Source organism: Amblyomma maculatum, chromosome 2, assembly GCF_055883805.1.
Source record: "Amblyomma maculatum isolate TAMU_Amacu chromosome 2, ASM5588380v1, whole genome shotgun sequence".
In the NCBI taxonomy this organism is placed as follows: Eukaryota; Metazoa; Arthropoda; class Arachnida; order Ixodida; family Ixodidae; genus Amblyomma; species Amblyomma maculatum.
The window spans coordinates 222681348-222702737 of record NC_139345.1 but is presented as its reverse complement, the minus strand read 5'-3'; the positions used below and the strand labels follow the sequence as shown (position 1 = coordinate 222702737).

At 49.3% G+C, this 21390-nt stretch overlaps 2 protein-coding genes across 10 annotated transcripts in view; one reads left to right on the top strand and one right to left on the bottom strand.

Moving 5' to 3' along the window:
• Positions 1-17568: 17568 nt before the first annotated feature.
• LOC146201347 (SAP30-binding protein-like) lies at positions 17569-19638 on the bottom strand. Its single transcript, XM_084595788.1, has one exon. The coding sequence runs from the start codon at positions 19457-19459 to the stop codon at positions 18668-18670; it is 792 nt and encodes a 263-aa protein (XP_084451914.1). The 5' UTR covers positions 19460-19638; the 3' UTR covers positions 17569-18667.
• A 172-nt stretch (positions 19639-19810) lies between these two features.
• LOC146201343 (motile sperm domain-containing protein 1) overlaps positions 19811-21390 on the top strand; it is a 130397-nt gene continuing 128817 nt past the window's right edge. For 7 of the 9 annotated variants that reach the window (XM_084595786.1, XM_084595787.1, XM_084595781.1 and 4 more), the window contains exon 1: positions 19811-19956. The gene's annotated coding sequence lies outside the window, so the exon portion shown is untranslated. Of the gene's footprint in view, positions 19957-19980; positions 20192-21390 lie in introns of those variants that run through there. The other 2 variants (XM_084595785.1, XM_084595778.1) reach the window with 2 other exon arrangements.

Below are 21390 nucleotides of genomic sequence, written 5' to 3'. Positions count from 1 at the left end.
AGCCACCGAAGCGAGCTGAAGGGTGAACACCGACAACACTTCGTTCATCTGCCTCATCAGGGCGGCCGCATCGGTAACCTGCGCAGACTCTACCGCGTCCTTTACCTCACTTCCGGACGCACTGGCGTCCGAAGCGGCGGCCCTATCTGGCACGTCTTTTCTCGGAGGCATTGCACTCAACAACTAAGGCCGACCGGGAGCCTAAACGCGCACGACTACCACCTGGCCCGCATCAAGAGGCTAGTCACAAAGGCTAAACACTTCATAAAACTAACATATGCGCAAAAAAATTCAAACACAAACCGCCCGACACTAACAAACACACACATAACCCAAAACAAAATAAAACACTGTACAAACACTACTATACTACACTCCGTGTCATCTGCACACACGATAGCCCTAAACTCAAAATGGCGTCGCGCCTAACACAAAGGACCGGCCCGTCGTGTTGCCGTGCGCTGCCACGTTGGCAGAAAAATCGTCCACATGGGTGCTAATTCAGCCCCAGTTGGATGCCAGTTGTGGGCGATTCCTCTGCCCGAGGGATGCGCACGGCAAACACACAGTGGGCCGTATGATAAACATCTTTAATCTCACAGGGATCGGGGATCGTCGAAGTCGGTGTCGTCGTCCGGGTGGCTGCGGGTCGTTCCCGGAGCCAAGCAGGAACGAGGAGGCAGGGTTGGTTGGTGGACCAAGAGGGGGCGAGACGGCGGCGCGTGCCTTCTTTTATAGCCCCCTCGCGCGGGACCGGTTATCCCCGCGCGAGCGGGGAGAGGGAAACAGGCACGCGCGCAGGGAGCATTGGGAAGTGGCGCGGCCTTCGAATGCGCGGCGCGCCACGAGCCCTACAAGGTGCATCATTAGAAAGAAACTAATTATGGAAGCAATAGTTAAGCGAGTAGCAAAGAACATCAGCGCTTTGTTTACCTGCGGTGCGGCGCTCATTGGGAGAGATAATAAACATTTATTTTATCTATGGAGTTTGTGGTGGTTAGATGTCTACCATCTTCCGTAGCGGTGGTCGTCCGCCCTCATTCCAGGGCCCCGCAGGATGCCGCTGCCAGCTGGGCCCGTCGATCAGACCTTCTTGGTCTTCCCGCCGGTCGCTGGAGAGAATTCCCTCCCACTGCTCCACACTCGGGTTTGTTATGATAGGCGCTGCTAGAATTCCCTGACATTTCCACGTCGTGCGATATAGCGTGGGTGTCTCTAAGCACCATGGGCATTTATTTATGTATTGTGTGGGGTACATTTTGTGTAGTGTATGTAGGTTCGGGAAGGAACCTGTCTGTAGCTACCTCCACGTGACGGAGTCCTCCTTGCTAAGGGATCTGTGCGGGGGTGGTACCGCATTCTGCAGATGTGGTAGACGTAGCTGGTATAACAAACAGAACTTTTTATTTATACATCAGGGCGCCCGTTTTCGCTCTGCTTGGCGCGGTCGCCCATGCCGGGGTCTCCCGGCGGTCCGCCTGGTTAGCTTGCCGCTTGGGGCGCTGTCGTCAGTGGCGCCCACAACACCCCCCTTTCTTGAAAGGTTTGATCTCACAGGTCCAGGTCGCTTACAAACACGTCCACTTCTTGTGGTGCTCGTGTCCTGCAACGGTTGCAGGTGTCTTGCTGTACGTCTTGCTTGTCCTCTGTCGGTTTGTACAATGTAGGACCTTGGTTCTGATGTTGGCTGTGTTACCACGCAGTGTGATGTAGCTCCAGCAAGGATGCGCACCGCTGTGCCTGGTGGTAAGCGCTCTCGGCTCCGTACCTTGTGCCGGGTGTCGTATGATCGTTTTGCACGAGCTCTGTAGGCTTCATTATTTTTTCTGAATTCGCTGTCGTCCCACTTCGGGGCTAGCAGCTTTGAAGTGGTTGGTACTGTGGTGTTCAGACGACGACCCATTAAGAGTTCTCCTGATGAAAACCCTTCCACGCTGGGTGTGGCCCTGTAGGCAAGCAGCGCTTCGTGTATGTTGGAAGACTTCCTCAAAAAGTGCTTTGCTGTCTGCACAGCCCTCTCAGCCATATATTTGCTCTGCGGGTATTAAGGGCATGAGGTTGTGTGTGAGGCTCCCCAGTGATGCACTAGTTCTTTGAACTCTGTGGAAGTGAACTGCGGCCCGTTGTCTGTGCGTATTGTCCGTGGAACACCGTACCGTGCAAACATTGGCTCCAAGACTAGGGCTATGTTTATTGTAGCTGTCCTCGGCAGCTGTTCTAGCTCGCAAAATCGGGAGTAGTAGTCTACTACTACAACATTCACCTCCAGCGTGAAGAGTTCCATGCCGACTGTGTCCCAAGGGTGTGCTGGCAATGGGGTTAGAAGCAGGGGTTCTGTTTCTGTCTTTCTGTGCTCTCTGCAAGTTGGTCACTTTTCCACGTAGTCTTCAATGTGCTTGCCTATGCCTGGCCACCATATGCATTCTCTTGCCCTCACTCGGCACCTCGTTGTGCCCAAGTGGCCTGCATGGAGTTTTTCCAGGACCTCTACTCTGATGTCTGGCAGGATGATTATTCGTCGCCTTTGAATAGCAGACCATCAACGAGCGAAATATCGCTAGCCACCTCGACGTACCTTTTCAGGTCAGGTGACAGCCCATGCACAGTTGGCCATGATGTAGTGCAGAAGGTAGCCACCCTGGAAAGTGTTTCGTCTGACAGGATGCTTGCCCTGATTCTGTCCAGCATTTGGTTTGAAGCAGGGAGCTGTTCAAGTGCTAATTCTTCAAACTCGCGCACTCCACTCTCGAGAGTTCTTTCTTTGTCTGTTGCTTTCCCAGATGGCTTCCGGGACAGGTCAGCTGTGTACAGCTTTTTGCCGGGAGTGTGGGACATGGTGTAGTCGTACTCCAAAAGGCGCATTCTGAAACCTTGAAGGCGAGGACTAAGCTCGTCAAGTCGTTTAGTCGTCAGCAGCGGCATTAACTGCTTGTGGTCCGTTTCCACGTGAAAAGTTGATCCTAGCAGGTATTTGCGGAAATGTTCGCAAGCCCATGTGATTGCCAGTGCCTACTTTCGATTTGGGCATATCTTTGTTCTGTATCCGTAAGGGAGCGTGATGCATATACCACTGGTAGGAGCTTTTCATGCGACTGCTGTAGAAGTACAGCCCCAAGACCGTATGAGGAAGCATCCACAGACACTGTGTGAGGCGGCTGAGCATCGTAGTGAGTGAGAATCGGTGTCCTGCTTAAAGGGCAACTCCGGGATTTTTTTGACATTCGAATATTCTAATAAAAATTTTACTGTATATTCTCCTCTCCGTCCTGGCGCATTCTACAAAATTTGGGCGCCGTACGATAATCCGTTCGCGCGCAACACTTTAAAATATGCTGTTTTCATGGCTTACGTTGAGACTATTTCTGCCGGCAACACTGAGTTTGTGACGTCACAAACAGTATACCCGCGTTGCTGTCCACTTCCCACATGATTATGAAATTGTGAGGCTTATATTGAACTACCTCAGACATTTTATGCAATGCTTCATGATTTCCATACGTTATTTTCACCATCGAATGCACGTACAAGTGTTTTTCTAATAGTGAGTGTGACATCACCATTTCGTCCCCTGGGACGTCGTTTCTGGCCGTGAAAGCAGTTTCGGTTTCGATTTGCTGTTTTTCTTTTTTAAAAATACTTCTAATTGGAATTTCGAAAAGCGGTTTTTTGTGTTGGAGTCAGGACGTGTCGAGGAATGTAATTCAATGAAAAACAGAAAATGATGGAAAAACCACCGGAGTTGACCTTTAAACCTTGCTTGAGTTTGTCAATACTCTGCTGCTGAGCTGGGTTCCAGAGGGGTTTTAGGTTCCAGTGCCAGTCGGCGTCTTGGTGGAGCTACAGTGAACTAGAATATTGGGTAGCGTGCTCACAGGCGCCACTCGAGGTGTCCCCGCCGGTGTCGACGGGGAGCGGCGGTGCGCGGCGGCGCGCGGTGGCGCTGCGCGCGTCTCCACGGTAGGTGCCTCGAAGCGCGCGTGCTCCACGGGTAAAAGCCAGTGCCGCGCTCGGCCGGCGTCGCAGTAGCCGCGCCGACAAATTGAAATATTGCCGCGACATTTGCGTGGGTTTTGCTGAAATGGCTAAGCGGACCTTGAATTGAACTTTACATCTGCGCTGTGCACAAGTTCAAACAGCGTTAATTAATGCGCTTGGCTCGTTGGGACGTTCACGTAGGGTATGTCACTCGTGCCTGCATTGTTTTGCTGGAAATTATAATGCACTGCATATTCGGGGGTTATACAACTCTTTCCATTAATGCTTAAAGTCAATAGTAATAGCTTGGGATTCATGCCAGGGATAAACGAAGAATGAAGAAGTGTCGGCCACAACAACTGTTTATTCACAAGCACCCAAGCTGCAGCACACAAAAACAAAAAGGACATGGAGAAGGCAGGTAGTATGAATTCATGTAATTCTGACAAAATAAAGGGGAAGCTGCATTATTTACAATTCGCGTTTTTCGCAGAACAGGAGGCGCACCACAAGGTTTTCAAACAGCATTACGCAGCTACTGCATACTTATCTGGAGAGACATAAAGTCGCTGCTTTATGAAACATATTGTTACTTAGCTGTATTCGCTGTCCGTGATGAGGATGCAGAAGTACAACAGACTCCGAGAAGACGACGACGCTGAGTGTTGTGAAATCGGTGCCCTCATTAACGTTAGAGACAGCTTTGGGACTGTAAATCCTCCACGTAACAATATGAACAGATTTGTCACCGTTGCATATATTTGTGTTCAAGTATTTTACCGCTTATTTCCTTCACTTGCTCCAGCACTTCACAGCAGCGTTAGCAATGGCTTAGTTTGAGGTGTTTCGCCCGTTCTCGTTGTTCTGCCTTTTTTTAATTAACCCCTTTCACATAGAAGTGCAGTCTGGTGACTAAATAAAACCTTATTACTTCTTCAAATCGGCCTTCTGCGTGAACTCGGCAACCAACTTCTTTAGCAGTGTATTTCTAACCACTTCCAAAATATCAAGAATACTCTCAGAATCTGTTCGCTTGGGGCCGATTGCTACTCTTCTGTTGTTACGGGTATATCGGGCAGACTTGAAAATTTTGTTTTCGAGGGCCCATGAGTTACAACACCAGTGGGTTTCCTCTTTCTTTGTTGTCTTTCTTTCGGTATCGTTTTTGAAAGATAGGCCCGCAGATTCGGCAATAGCGTCGGTGCGGCATCCGGGGATATTGCTGGCTTCCCACGAGGGATGCGGACTTTTCCCCCGTTCACAATATGAACATAGTCCTGTAGAACGAAACGAGGTTCGAAATGATGCTCACAAACAGCACGGCTACACAGCTCTCATCCAGCCGCTTGTCCGAGTGACGGAGGTTGATCTCCCTGCTTCCTTAGAGCGTCATCTTTGGGAACACCGAGCAGGGCTATTTTTGGGCCACCTTTAGTGTGCACATAGCCAGTCTTGCATCCAGGCGCGTAGCAATGGTTTTGAAGACGGGCCGGCATATTTTGGTTTGGGCCTATCTGTAAGTTTGTTGTGTGGTTATATGTGAATGATATATGTGACCTGTGAAAGCATCCACTATATTCTATTACGCCGATGACACTTTACTAGTATCAGGCAACCCTGAGTTTTCATGTTCCCTGGCTAACCTTCAAGAGGCGCTATTAAATTCAGTGATTGGTTTGTCTCAAGCTTAATACCAATAAATGGCACCAAATCCCGACTTGTCTGTTTTCGTAACCCGCACAAAGATGTACCAAATGTAGGTTCTATATATTTAAACCCCTCATATTGCTCTCTGTGTTCTTGTCAACCTATAGCTAGCGTCCCGTCGGTTACGTATCTTGGTGTACCCATATACAGTGATCTGACATGGAATACTCAGTTGACCCACATTTGTAAGAAATTTAGAAGTGTTGCACCTTTGTTGTTTATTTTAAAACTATGATGCCTTCTTCTATCAGCAAATTATTCGCCCGTACTCTGGGGTAGTGTTTAAAGATACGGTATGTGTTGTTTTTTTAACTGCTCTTTCACATGGAGTTAATAGAATTTTGAAAAACATCGCTACAAGCGTCTTCTACATGCCACAGGAGAATTTGCCCAGCAGTGCCTTTAGAACAGCGGGTTTGTCTTCTTTTGACAATCTTTTTAAACAAATTGTAGTACTAAAATATGTTTGGAGCAGTGCATACAGGCAAATCAACACGAAGCCGGTACCGTTGAGACATGTTCAGCGTTATCTTAAACCAAGAGTGCGCACTCACTACAGTAAAGCAACAAGACGCTATTATGTTCCAGCCATCCTCAACGAACTACCGGACGACGTATTTTCTTTGACCACCCGCAAAACATTGAGAGTTACTGTTCAAGCGTTAGAGAACATATAATATGTACTGATGTTACCAGTGCATTTTTGATAATTTGTTGTGCTAAATGTTTCTTTTTTTTCGCCTCTGATGGAGTTCTGATGTGGCGCGAAGATTGCAGCGGCTGCCGGTTGTCGCCGCACAAGCCCGCTTGTGGCTTCGGCGCTTCCGTATGTGTATGTTGTTCTAACTATACTAAATAAAGATTGTTATTATTATTATTACTAGCAGTCTGTCCCAGTGAAGTAGCCGGTTAGTACAGGCCACATGTCCGCTTACCCGATCATCTGCGAAAGAAAAGCACGAAGAGTTCCGATCTCCAGGCAGAACACGCATACACCGACGCACGTGATGTAGTCAACATTCCCTTTCGACGGGAGCTTAAGAGCCTGAACTGGCCTTTACTGAACAAACGCTTGAAGTGACCTCCGATAAGCGCTAAAAAAAAACATTCGCACAGCAGAGCAACAACGAAGCCACAAATGCACACAACGCACAAACTAAACCGGCTGACAGCAACGGGCGGAGCAAAATCCTACCATGAAGTCTACCGTGGCGCCACCTGGTGCCGGCGCCGCGAAGCAGACGCCTGTCGACGTACGAGGGTCCTCCGCTCCCCGTAGAGCCGCCGCAGAGTGTAGTGGAGCAGTCTCTAAAAGGCTTCGTAAAGTCGGCTAGCTCTGGAAGAAATTTCGCTAGGTGGTTTGCAGAGCCCAACAAAGACCTGACTTCTGACACATCACATGGTGGGTCGAGCTGGACTATGGCCCTGACCTTTTCCGGGTCGGCGCTGACTCCTGTTGAGTTTACGACGTGTCTAAGAATGTTACTTCTGTTTGTCGAAAGGAACACTTGTCGATGTTGAGGGTAACACCTGCATCTTCTAGCTTCCTCAGCACCAGCAGTAGGTTGGTGTGTTCCTCAGTTGTCTTCCCTGAGACAATGATGTCATCTTGTAGACAACTCACACCATCTAGTCCTTCGAGCACACGGAGCATTTCTCGTTGGTAGAACTCTAGCGCTGTGGAGATACCGAAGGGAAGCCTCAGGAACCTGCCAACTAGTGTGATGAAGGTTGTGTATTCGCGAGAGTCCTTGGACAGTGGCACCTGCCAGTACCCTGCTCGTGCATCTAGGCGGCTAAAAACTGTTGCACCTGCTAATTTTGCCAGACACTCGTCCACCGTAGGCATGAGCACACGTTCGCGTATTATTTGTAGGTTGAGTTGACCATAGTCCACGCAGATACGCAGCTCATTGTTCTTTTTTCGTGCGACAACCATTGGAAAACACCAATCGGTTGCTCGCTCGATCTTCTGGATGACTCCGAAGTCTTCCATCCTTTCTAGTTCTTTCTTCACAAGTAGAAGCAGTGGAAGAGGCACGCGCCTAGAATAACTGACTGCGTATGGCTGTCACAAAAGTGGCAGCATTTATATTTTTATAATATTGCAATTAATCATATGCAGTATTCTAGAAGAGTTGATTGAGATACTTCAGCGTATTCTGTGTGCCTCTGCCTTGTCGGTAATGTCAAGAGCACGCGTACGTGCTCGTTTTCGTCGCGGGGTAGTTCCCGTGCAGTTAGACAAATCCCATCGCAGTGCGCGAGCGGGGGCGTCCTTCCAGCTTGTTTTGCAAAGTGACCCCTTTTTTTTTATTCCTCTCAGAATATGACGAAAAAATGTAAAAGAAAGAGAGAGGGAGCCCGGACCAGCAAAGCTTTGCCAGGCTTAATCCAGGCAGGACCGAAGTTGTTGGCGTACGTGCATCCTCTTTTGGTTGTGACTTACTTTTTTTTAACCAGCAACATGGCGGCCATGCAGTGTGGAAGTTGCGGGGCCTACGTGCCCTTTCCTGTGTGTGCACTTGTGCGTGTTTATTTCTACGGACCCTGACTTGGGGAGGGAACTATTGCGTGGGCGTGTCTTGTGCATTGTCAACCGACCCGACTCGTACCCAACGGCAGTGCGCCTCTCGCCTCCAAGCACTCCGGGCTCCCCGAACCGGAAGGACCATCGCCTTCGAGAGCTCCCCATCTGCGTCGTCTTTGTGAGTGGAGTGCCGCCGCGCTCGTCGGAAAATATGCCCGTTTCCTAATTCCTTCTGAACTTTTTCTACCCTCGTCTTATCTTGTTTTAAACGTCTGTGTTCAATTTGCATGTATCTTGATAGTGAGAATTTTGACTGATGTATTTGTAATTGCTAGTTTTTTTCATGTACGCTACCTTAACTGTGTTGTTTTAAATGCCTGCGTCGTATAATCCTGTGTATAATGCTGAGAATATATAGTTGTTTTTCCATCCCTGACTTCGTGGCTCTGTTCTCATTCGTAACCCTGAACATAACCGGCTAACGCTGGGTGTAAAAGTTCCAACTACCTTTGCCTCGGTTCGAGAAGGTGTCTCGCACCCCTTCCGGAGCCGTGACAAATTCTGGCGTCCGCGACAGGACTTTGACGTAACAAGCGTTGTGAAAGGAGACCGAGCCTCGAATCATGAAATGATCTCGAAGGGTGACATTTGAGAAGTGTGCATTGCTGATAGGTAGTTTTCGGTTTTTTGGTAGTTTTCATGCACCTGTGAACATGGATCTAGAGAAATTAGTATCCATAGGTGGACAGTTAGGTCTCTCAGGAGTGGAACTGAGAAAATGGATAGAGGATGAGCAAGCTCGGCAGAGGGAGGAAAGGTCTCTCGCTAGACAAACCGCGGAACAGGAACGCGCGGCAACAAAAGAGGATGGCGAACTCGAAGCCAGGCTTCTTCAGCTAAGATTAGAACTTCGGCAGGCGGGAGATGAGTCCGTAGTAAGGGCTGATGGTCGCGACGTAGTAGCGGAACCCAGTTTCCGACTCAACCCCAGCAGAATGCTTGTTTCCTTTGACGAGAGAAAGGACGACCTAGATGCCTACATCAGGCGGTTTGAGGGCATAGCCTGTAGTCAGAAGTAGCCTGAAGACCAATGGGCGACGATATTAGGCACATGCCTAAGCGGTGAGGCGTTGAATGTTTTCGGGCTACTCACGCCGGAAGATGCCTCCGATTACAAGAAGGTCAAGGCAGCGCTCTTGAAGCGTTTCAGATTTGCGGTCGAAGGCTTCAGTGAGAAATTCCTGGGTGGCAAACCAGACGACGGCGAGACAGCCGCACAATATGCAGCACGTATAAGCCATTACTTAGACCGCTGGGTGGAGTTGTCCGAAATCCCCCTAGAGTACAAGTCGCTGCGTGAGCTGTTCATTAAAGAGCAATTTCTGAGCAGTTGTCACGTCAGCATGTCGTTGTTTGTACTTAAAAGAACGGAAGGCAGAAAAACTGCAAGACATGATCAACCTCGCTGATCAATTTTTGGACGCGCAAGGCGGTGTCAACTTAGCGAGGGGAAGGGAAGAAAGCCGGGAGGAAGCGAACAAAGCAGGAGGCGACGAAAGGAAGGCCGTCCAGAGGGGAGCGCTGAGATCTTATCTCTGCGGCCGGGCGGGACATAATGCCGCGCACTGCCGGAGCAGCGACTCTGCCAACCGTATCCCCCACTGCTTCAAATGTGGCCTAAGAGGGCACAAAGCGAATGTGTGTGGTCAAGGGGTGCCTGACAAAACCCAGGCAGCCTGCGCGTATTCCCCTCCCAGGGAAACAGAAGAAAAAATTTGCGACGGCAACGTTGAGCTGAAGAATGGTAGCCATATTCAAGTTGTCAGCGCGGTGCGAACGGCGGGACAGAAGTCTTTGGCGGAAGGGTTACCCGTAGTTGCAGGAAGTTTGGACGGAAAAACGATCTCTGTGTTGCGTGACACCGGTTGCAACACCGTGATTATCCGGAGAGATTTGGTAGCTGAGGACCAGCTAACGGGGACGAGCAATCCCGTGTACCTGGTGGACGGCACGGTGAAGATGCTCCAAGAAGCGCAAGTGCAGGTCCAGACCCCGTATTACAGCGGAAATCTCGTAGCACTGTGCATGAGGGATGCAATATATGACCTGATCCTGGGTAATATAGAAGGTGCCAGGGCTCCTGATTATCCCGTTGAGAGAGTCGAAGGGACCACTTTGGAAACGGATCTGGTAGCCGAAGCCACCACTGCCGTAGTGACTCGCGCTCAGGCCGCAAAGGGGCCTCAGAAGTTCCAGAAACTTTGCACTCTGGACGCTGAAAGACAATTAGGGGACGGAGAAAGCTATGCGGCCGATCAAGAAAAGGATCAATCATTGCGCTCATGCTTCACACAAATTGGGAGGAATTTAAAGTGTCGGGATGGTGAAAGCAGCATCGTGTTCAAGAAGGAAGGCGGTCTTTTGTACCGATGCTACACGCAAAAGGACGGACGGCAGGTGCGACAGCTAGTCGCTCCCGAACGGCACCGAGAGACGGTGCTCAAGACGGCGCATGACGGCGTAAAGGCAGGACACCTGAGGGCAAAGAAAACAAAAGAGCGAATTTTAGAAGAGTTTTTCTGGCCTGGCATGACGGCGGATGTCAAGAGATTTGTGGCATCATGCAATGTCTGCCAGCATACCACACCGAAGGGGAGAGTAACACGCGTGCCCCTGGGAAAGGCTCCAGTCATTGACACCCCCTTCAATCGGGTTGCCATTGGCATCGTCGGTCCAATCTACCCCCCGTCTAAACCGGGCAATTGAACTTGTCTTTTTTATGTATTACTAATTGTATAGTGCATATCCATGCGTTGTATCGGCCTGCGTGCCACGTTTTGTTTGTTTTTAGAATATTATTGCATAATATTCTGAAAGTGGGGGGCCGTGTCACAAAAGTGGCAGCATTTATATTTTTATAATATTGCAATTATTCATATGCAGTATTCTAGAAGAGTTGATTGAGATATTTCAGCGTATTCTGTGTGCCTCTGCCTTGTCGGTAATGTCAAGAGCACGCGTACGTGCGCGTTTTCGTCGCGGGGTAGTTCCCGTGCAGTTAGACAAATCCCCTCGCAGTGCGCGAGCGGGGGCGTCCTTCCAGCTTGTTTTGCAAAGTGACCCCTGGCAGGACCGAAGTTGTTGGCGTACGTGCATCCTCTTTTGGTTGTGACTTACTTTTTTTTTTCACCAGCAACATGGCGGCCATGCAGTGTGGAAGTTGCGGGGCCTGCCCTTTCCTGTGTGTGCACTTGTGCGTGTTTATTTCTACGGACTCTGACTTGGGAGGGAACTATTGCGTGGGCGTGTCTTGTGCATTGTCAACCGACGGCTGGAAAAGAAGCCGACTCGGACCCAGCGGCAGTGCGCCTCTCGCCTCCAAGCACTCCGGGCTCCCCGAACCGCCGCCGCATCGCACCACGAAGACTTCGCCCCAGGACTCCGGAAGGACCATCGCCTTCGAGAGCTCCCCATCTGCGTCGTCTTTGTGTGTGGAGTGCCGCCGCGCTCGTCGGACAATATGCCCGCTTCCTATTTTCTTCTGAACTTTTTCTACACTCGTCTTATCTTGTTTTAAACGTCTGTGTTCAATTTGCACGTATCTTGATAGTGAGAATTTTGACTGATGTATTTGTAATTGCTAGTTTTTTTCATGTACGCTACCTTAACTGTGTTGTTCTAAATGCCTGTAAATGCCTGCGTCGTATACTCCTGTGTATAATACTGAGAATATATTGTTGTTTTTCCATCATTGACTTCGTGGCTTTGTTCTCATTCGCAACGCTGAACATAACCGGCTAACGCTGGGCATCAAAGTTCCAACTACCTTTGCCTTGGTTCGAGAAGATGTCTCGCCACCCCTTCCGGAGCCGTGACAATGGCTCAGCATCCTTTTTGACTTTGATGCGGTACTCAGTCTTCATGACTCCAAGCCCAGACGTTAGCTTTGGGTATGACGCCAAGAAGTTGGGGACATCAGTTGATTGTGCGAGGGTTTCGCCTAGCTCAAGAGGGCACTGTAGAATCCCAAGTGATTCTATAACTGGTCGACTGAGCAACGGTTCTTTTAGTCCTTTGATAATGAAGACTGCTTCTTGGACTTCAGTGTTGCGCCAGGTGACTGTTGCATCGATGTAGCCAACAGTGGCTATCGCTGTCTGGCCTGGGCCTATCAACAGCTGTTGTGTTGACTTGATGAGTCCCATGACGGTTCTGTCGTTCTGGTCGTGTGCGATTGCAGTCACATCTGCGCCGGTGTTGACCTTGAAGGTAAAAGGCAAGTTGTTCACGGTAGCAGTAATCCTCCACGGCGTGTTCACTCCCACTTTGATTTCGCCTAGATATAGCTCTCCGAGCTTTTTTGGTCGTTGTCGGATACTCGAGGTCTCGTCCTTCGGCTTAGACATGCAGACGCGGGCGTAGTGGCCTTTTTTTCCCACACTGGTTGCACGTCTCGTCCATCGCGGGACACTGTGTCTTCGTGTGGTCACGCACACCACCACACCACTTGCAGCGTTCGTCTCCCGTCTTGTGTGTACGTTGAGGGCGCGACTTGAAAGGCACCTTCGCTTCATTCCGGCGAGTTTTGACGTTTGTCTGGCCGCGAACTTCTCCCTTGTCGAGAGGTGGCTGTTCGATGGAGCGAACTTCTTTGTGTTGAAGTTTCACGCTCTCTGAATTGCGGGCAGCTGTGATTGCTTTTTCGAGAGTGAGTTCAGCGTCAAGCTGCAGGCTCTAGCGGAGTTTTACGTCTCGCAAGCCGACCACGAGCCTGTCCCGAATCAGTTCGTCTTTGAGAGTTCCGCAATCGCATCTTTCGGCCATCTTGAACAGTTCAGTCGCAAATGCGTCGACGTTTTCATGCTGCTCTTGTTTCCAAGAGTTAAATCGCGCTCTCTCATAGATGACATTCTTTCGAGGTAGGAAATGCTTTTCAAAAGCACTCACCATTGCGGAGTATGGTGCCATCTGTTCGTCTGTCAGTTTCAAAGCAGCGAGCACGTCCTCCGCTTCTTCGCCCATGGCGTAGAGTAATGTATTGATTTGCGTCGTCTCGTCCTGTCCTGTCAGACCGGAGATAAGTCGGTAGCGTTCCCACCTGCGGTGCCATTGTGTCCAATCTTCGGGCTTGCGGAAATCGAGCTTAGTCGGCAGTTCCACCGCGAGCGGGTTGAACGTCATTCTCGGAGTGCCGTTCGCGCGCTCTTCGTTCGCGCCGCGAGTGTCTGGCATGATGCTGCGGCCGCTTACGTTGGGCTCGCTGTCCTTCTGGGTGTCACGCTGCGTTGGTTATCCCACCGCTGCCACCATGTGGTAGACGTAGCCGGTATAACAAGCAAGACTGTTTATTTATACATCAAGTAATGGCGCCCGTTTTTGCCCTGCTTGGCGCGGCCGCCCATGCCGGGGTCTCCCAACGGTCCGCCTGGCTAGCTTGCCGCTTAGGGCGCTGTCGTCAGTGGCGCCCTTTCGAAGTACGGGAAGCTCAGAGTAAAATATTATATGAGGAACGCCTGAGGAAATTGGACAGTAACAGATGGGCAGCTAAAGTATTTAAATACCTGTACTTAAAAAGCGTTGACACACAATGGAGGAAAAGAACTAGGAAACAAAGTAAGTATGCTATATTCACAAGGACGGAGAAATAAAGAGCATTAAGCAACAGATGAAAAACACAGAAGGTAAAAATTGGATAAATTCGATGGAAAAGAAACAGAGTGGAATTATACCGAAAGTGGAAAATGCAGATCAGGAAGGAAGATTTCTTTGATAACTCAAGAGGCAGTGCCCTACTTTTTGAAGCTAGATCAGGGTGCCTTAGAACACGCAGCTACAAAAAGAAATTTAACAATGGAGATGGCGCATGTGCTGTATGTGGTAACTCCAGTGAAACAATTGACCGTATTATACTGGAATGTAATGGTATCCATCTGGAAGTTGATGCAGGCGCAACCACTGTTCCTGAAGCTCAGGGGTTTAGAGATAACAGTGGTCGGGTGAATAAACCGGCGGTGGAAACTAGCAAAAAACGACTGGAAGATTGGTGGCTTAAAAGCAGAGAAGTGACATAATGTTAGTAATGTAGGAACAAAATTTAATAAATAGAATGTTCGTTTAGTTAACCATTCTAAATCAATAATTAAGATATAGGGAGAAAAATGAGCATGATAGCTACTGCTACCACCCTTTTTCAAAGGGGACGCTCCTATATTCCATCCATCCATCCATCCATCCATCCCACAACAGCAGCCTTTGTAGTAGTTCAGGATTCGGGTACGGGGTCGTTGTCCAGAGGGTCGCATGTGTTAGATGCCCGGTATTGAGCGCAACCTCGAGCTATCTCGTCCGCCTTCTGGTTTCCCCTTACCCCGGTGTCCACACGATCATGTGTCTGATTAGAAGACTTCTTCCTCAGGTTCTTTCATTGGGTGGCCACCAGTGGCGTAGCCAGAAATGTTTTTCGAGGGGGGCTGACGTTGCTGCTCAGCCTCCTCAGTATCGAGATACCTGTCGCCAACCTATCACCTCTCAACTGCGCCATAAATTCTGCATGCCGGGATGCAAAGATTGCACGGAAGAATAGTACCACCCGGGACTTTCATGATCCATCGAGTATCCTGCACATGAATTGTTTCAGACGAAAATCATTCGTTTATTTTAACAATTGCAAAACTGAAAATTCTTCACAGGCAGTTTTTCAGCCATATACAATTAACATTAGCTCGAATACGTAGTGTTCTTGATGGACCCGCGGATGAAATTGTTCTCTGCACTCTCTCCAGTGTGCTTATAATTTTGATTATAATGCAACAGCTGCACTCTAACAAACTAAAGTTTTATGAACAGACGAGGACTCTCAGCAGACCACTTCAACATAAAAACACCGAGATTCAGTGCGAACAAGAGGCCCGAGAGGGAGAAGACAGCGCGGCGTCAGAAGATCGAGTTTGGCCTGTGGAGGCTGCGCACGTGGCGTCACGCTCTCTCCTAGTTTTTTTTTGTTATTATTTCCCCACGCATTCCAACCCTGAGTGCTTTATCAGCTTATCTAGTAGTATGGCTTGTCTCCCTTGTATGGTCCGATGGATGATTTCAGAAAACTAAATGCTTCTTTCGCATTTTTTATTCCCGCAGAAATCTCTTTTTGAGCGTGAAAAGGACATACTGGAGACAAAGTCCAGATTGATTTCCGGCTCTGGTAGCTGTTTTGGTTTGCGGTATATGACAGTACAAAAAAATTTCGTGGGGGGCTAGAGCCCCATAAGCCCTCCCCCTGGCTACGCGCCTGGTGGCCACTCGAACGAATTATGCGGATTGCTCGATGACCGATTCTGCCCCGCAGATTGTTGCGGCACGTTGCTTGCGAGTCTGTCAAAATTGTCAGTGACTGCTTCTTCCTGTAGCCTTCCGCCAGGGCCATAGCTACGGCTACCTCCTCGGCCTCGACGACCGAGCAGTCTTTCAGCGATGCGCTGGTTACTTTTTGTAGATTCGAGACGACAAGCGTCGCTACCGCGTTTGAGTAATCCTGCCCACTCGTCCTGACGTATGTGGCCGCATCCACATATACCGTCGTTTCTTCTGGGGCAGGTATGCCGCATATCTTCTGCAGGTATGCGGCTCTTGCCTCTCTGCAGTACGTATGAAGGTTTGGGTCCATGTTCTTTGGGATTGGTGCTATCCTTATTGTTTTGCGATATTCGTCCGGAATGTCGGCGGTTCTCTGTATTACTTTAATTTGGTCTGACCATCCTAGCTTCTTCAGAAGTTCTCTGCCCGTCGGTGTTTGTTGCAACCTGCGCAGTTGCGCGTTGATGTGCGCTTCTCGCAGCTCGTCGAAGGTGTTGTGCAATCCCAGCTCTAGGAGTTTCTCCGTGGAGGTGTTGTGCGGTACGTGAAGTGGCGTCTTGTACGCTTTTCTCAGGATCGTGTGTGACTGCTGCATTTCGCTCTTTAGAGGGTGGTAGTACGGAAGGCTGCATGTCACTCGTCTAACCACTAGGCTCGCGACCAGTTTGAGCGTGTCCTCCTCCCTCATGCCCAACCTCCGGTGTGCTACGCGTGTTATCATGCGTGCCACCTGGAGGGTCGATGCCTTCAGTTGGGCTAGTATAAGGATGCAGCGCTGATTCGATTGTATCCACATTCCGAGCACTCTGATGATTGTTTTCTCCGGAATGAGTTCTTCTAGGTATAGCTTTAGATCTTCGTCAGTGGGTGGTTCTTTGTTCCTTTTCCCTCGCCATATTCTTAGTAGCTCCTATTTCTTGGTGGAACACTGGAGCCCCCTTGCTTTGACAAAAATGCTTCAATCGTATGGCAGTGCTGCAACAAATGGCGTGAGCCGCCACCCAATTCAAAGCCTTACACATCCATCCATCATCTTCAAAACACTAGGGTTTAGATGCTTTCACGTTAACTCTTAAAAGCGAAGCCTAAGCATCCTCTAATTTAATTTATGGAAGCACAGTTCATTTCAATGCCATTCTAGAGTACTTTTCTTGACACCTGATGCAAAGTAGCCGAAATAGCTAAGGCTGTAATAGTTATGAGATTCATCATCATCATCATCAGCCTGATTATACCCACTGCAGGGCGAAGGCCTCTCCCATATCTCTCCACTTAACCCGGTTCTGTGCTAGCTGCATCCACTTGACCCCTGCGAACTTCTTAATCTCATCCGCCCACCTAACTTTCTGCCGCCCCCTACTACGCTTTCCTTCCCTTGGAATCCAGTTTGTTACCCTCAGCGACCATCGGTTATCCTCTCTTCGCACTACATGTCCTGCCCATGCCCATTTCTTCTTCTTAATTTCCACTAGAATGTCGTTAACTTGAGTTATTTCTCTGACCCACTCTGCACGCTTTCTATCTCTTAATGTTACCCCTACCATTTTTCGTTCCATAGCCCTCTGGGTTGTCCTCAACTTAAGTAGAACTCTCTTGGTTAGCCTCCACGTTTCAGCCCCATAGGTGAGTACAGGCAAGATGCAACTGTTGTATACTTTCCTCTTGAGCGATACCGGTAAGCTGCTAGTCATAATCTGCGAGTGCTTGCCAAATGCGCTCCATCCCAATCTTATTCTTCTTGTTATTTCCTTTTCATGATCCGGATCTGCGGTTACTACCTGACCTAAGTAGATATATTCGCCTACTACTTCCAGTATTTCGCTACCTAATGTAAACTCCTGTTCCTTCCCGAGGCTGTTGAACATAACCTTAGTCTTCTGCATATTGATTTTCAAGCCTACCTTTCTACTTTTCCTGTCTAGGTCATCAATCATTATTTGCAGTTCATCTCCCGAGTTGCTTATGAGATTACTTTCATACAAAACTGCAAACTGTTTGCTCACAACCTTGACAAAGTATGTGTGAAGCTTTATTAGGCTGCCGAACAGGGGTACAACAGGAGGAGGATGTGAAAACCCAATTATGCACCACACTTCAGTCTTGGATGCGTTGATGATGAATGTATGCTTGTGTGACACAAACCATACTTGTTAAGTAAAACTGTTTGGGAAGCTGTGAAGTTAGACTTGGAACAAAAAAATTTGCATCTCTTACTCCCAAGCAGTGAACACTGAAGGAAGTGCCGAGTCGGATTCTCTGATGAGACTTTGGTCGAAGCGTTGCAATCTTTTCTCTCTAAAAAAAAAAAATCAAACTGAAAGACCACACTACTTCAGAATGCCTGCAGCCCGCAGCACCTGATCGCATATCAGCAGTCCTGAGCTGATTACAGCAATCAGTGCTGAGAGGAAGCCTCAACACGAGTCACTAGCTTCATTGCTCACTGTCCCCAGGAATGCTCCGATACATTACAAAAATCCATAAGCCACAACATATGTCTCTTCAATGCAGCAAAAACTGAGAGGACCCGGAGTTCAGAGGCACAGTAACATCCACTTGCCACATAGTGCTAAACAGACATGGTCACAGCGAGATATACAGGATGGGCACTACAGGATAGCGCCCGTCCTGTATGTCTCGCCGTGTCTGTTTAGTGCTATGTGGCAAGTTAACCGTCACCAACTCGCCCAAGCTTCCATTCCAGTAACATACAGTCAACTTTGAAGCAACATGGGGCACTACACTGCTCTCCACTAAACAGTCAGCTGCCAGACTGGTAGCTTTGTGGAAAGCGCCGAAAAAATGGATGTTAATGGTAACACTTGTGGGAGCAAAATATATGACCATGCAGCCAACAAACCTCATGGCTAGAGTACCTTCTGCATGATCTTACCACTACAAGCATCATTGTTTTGTAGCAGCGAAACTAAGTGGAGTAGGCATTAAGTCTAGCTGTACTAAGGTAGCAAGAAAGAACATGGCCACCACAAAAAAAAAGAAAAGGTTACTTGATGAGTGGAGTACAGTTTCTTCTTTTCAGTGCACTTCAGCAGTCTCCTGTCTTGCTCTACACCTTTTGCACATTTTAAGATTGTATTTGAAAGTTCACGGCTTAGAGGGCGGTTTGAGCGTTCCGAAGGCCGAGATGACGGTGGGCCTAGTGGCCAGAGCGGGCAACACGGAGGGCCTTGCGACCCCCAGCACGGGTTGTGCAGCCCCAACGTCCCACTTGCTCTTGCGTGGCTCGGGCTTCTTGGCAGTGCCCGTGAGGAACTCCACTTTGGTCTTCTTCTCGCGCTCGCGCTTGTCCATCTCCTCTTTCTGGCGCCGGGACAGCTCCTCGTAGTAAGAGTCCGGCCCCCAGCTGTGCGGATCGTACGTCTCGGGTGGGTAGTTGGTACCCAGCTCGTCGATGCCGCAGTACGCGATCAACTTCTCGTATATGCTCGGGTTGCGGAAGTCCTTGCGCATCTGGATGGACGCGTTCATGTCGCGTCCATCGCGCTGCTTGCGTTCGTACAGGCGCGCGATCTTTTCTTGGAGCGCCGGTGCGCAGCGGCCCGGCGGCTCGGGCGGCAGGAAGACGCCGTTAGGCCCTAGACTTTGCAGGCAACGGTGGAAGGAGACCGGCGACTCGGGACGTACGTACACCACGCGGCCAGACTCCGGCTCGTCCCCGGCCGCCGCTTCCTCGTCCTCGTCTTCGGCGCGGTACGAGACTAGCGGCGCTCCTCCACTCTGTGAGCTGGGCGTGCTCTCGACGCTCGGCTGTGTGCGCTCAATAGACAGAGGTGCTACGCTCTCCTCGGGGTCCGAGTCCAGCTCACCTTCGGAGTCGGTGTACGTCTCTGTCAGCGACGCCAATGCCGTGGCCTTTGCCGCCGAATCGCTGTTCATGGCGAAGCGAATACCGCCTCACGAAGCTCACTGGTTTCTAACGAGGGTCCTTCCGTTGCAGACGGCCGTTCAGACCGTATACCTGTACTGCAGTGCTCTAGCAGTACAGAGGATCAGAGGCATGAGGATAGAGAGGATGTTAACTTCGCTTTGGATTGACCAAGTTTTAGCAAATTGGCTTGACTTGGCCTTACCTTGGCTGCTATATTGATGATGATGGTGATAAACAACTAAAAAAATGCATCAAGACTGAAAAGTGGCGATGTTATTTACCGTAATTATGGCCGCAGTAAGTTGTTTTATGATAGGGCAAAACATCTTTATTCATTTTGTTTTTGCAATAAAAATTACGTCACCGTATCATGTGACTCGCACTGTTTCTCGGAGTGCGTGCAGGGGTTTCATGTCAGCTGACGCACAGCGCAAACAATACGCGCTGCTTCTTGTGCACAGCTTAGGAACTGCGCGTACGCGGTTGGTGACTGTCGTAGACGATGGTGAGTGGCCTTTCCTTCCCACGCGCGCCAGCAGCGGGCTCGTGCGGTGCCCACAGCGGTTATTATCCGCGACGGCCGATTTCGACATGGTCCGACGAGGTTGTGAAAGATTCCGGGACAGCTGTTACCGGGCCACAGCAATCCTTTCTCACAGCTAGCTGCCTCCGCGAATATCGGCGAGCCGCCTCGGTGGAGGAGTCGCCACTGTGCAGGAATCTCACCTTCCTTGCGCGAGGTAATGGGAAACCTCTGCACTACAATCTAGTGGGCGCGCATCCGAGCGGCGTTGTGGCGATTGCCGCACTCGCGAGTTATTTCTGCGCCTTTGTTCACTTGACGCATGGCAGGCACCGTTTCTAACGCTCTAAACAGCAAACATCGAATGATCATTCTGTAACGCGACAGATAAGCGTGTTTGTAGCTCAGATACTAAACTTGTCAGTTTTAACGCGCACTGCAGGAGGCTTGAAACGCGTAACTTTCGGCATTGCTTTGTCGAAACCTATGTTCACTGAAATCGCGATGTTAGGTTTGAGTAGATTTTGCGAGTGGGATATATTTTGCCCATTAGCTACAGTATTTTGTTTTAGTAAAGTGATTGTGATAGACGAGACAACTTTTCAGCGGCGGTAGATATCGGGCGGGCGAAATCAGTGCCCAAATGCAGGTTCGATTTTCTTGTGCAGGCGACTCTTGAGCTTGCTTTTTGTTTTTTATTACTCGTACGCAATAAGGAAGTTTTGAATTAAATTGAGCACAGAATTTTTGGGACAAAGCTTATTCTGGGCACTTGTTTATATGTGGACCCCGAATAGCTGAGATGGATATAAAGCAGAAAAATCTTATTTCATCCAAGCGTATACAGGCAGAACAGCTAGACAGCACGTTTTTCAGTAACAAGTGTAAAGTTGGTATAGTTCTTGTGATTTCATGCAACAGTAAATATCTATTCGGTTGGTCTTACAGCAATGTAGGGAAATCACACCTGAAATGTTGCAGACTGGTGAACTCCACCATTCGCAAGTTCCGCGACCTATAGAGGGCGCCAGTGGAAATTCAATATGGCTGCCTGAAGGGTGGGCTGGCTAGTTTGCAGCAGCGCTGTGCTGACAGAGGATACATTAAAATTAATGCAGGGGCGTACTGTTTTGTCGAGAAAGCTCTCAATATAGGCTATATTGTGCCGTCATTGTACAAGCGTTTTGTGCGTGTGCATTTCAAGTGCAGTAGAAACTACTCAATGCAGGGGTGACTGGTCTGGTATGCAAAGCGTTCGACTATGGAGGGCATGGAGCGGCAGGTGTGACTTGTACTGAAGCGGCTCTAATCACTTCAGACGAAGACGAACATGTGCCGAGAGCAAAAGGGATGCCCAGAAATTCTATGGCTTTTATCCTATTCATGATACTAATCACGAAGTGCACGTTAACGCCA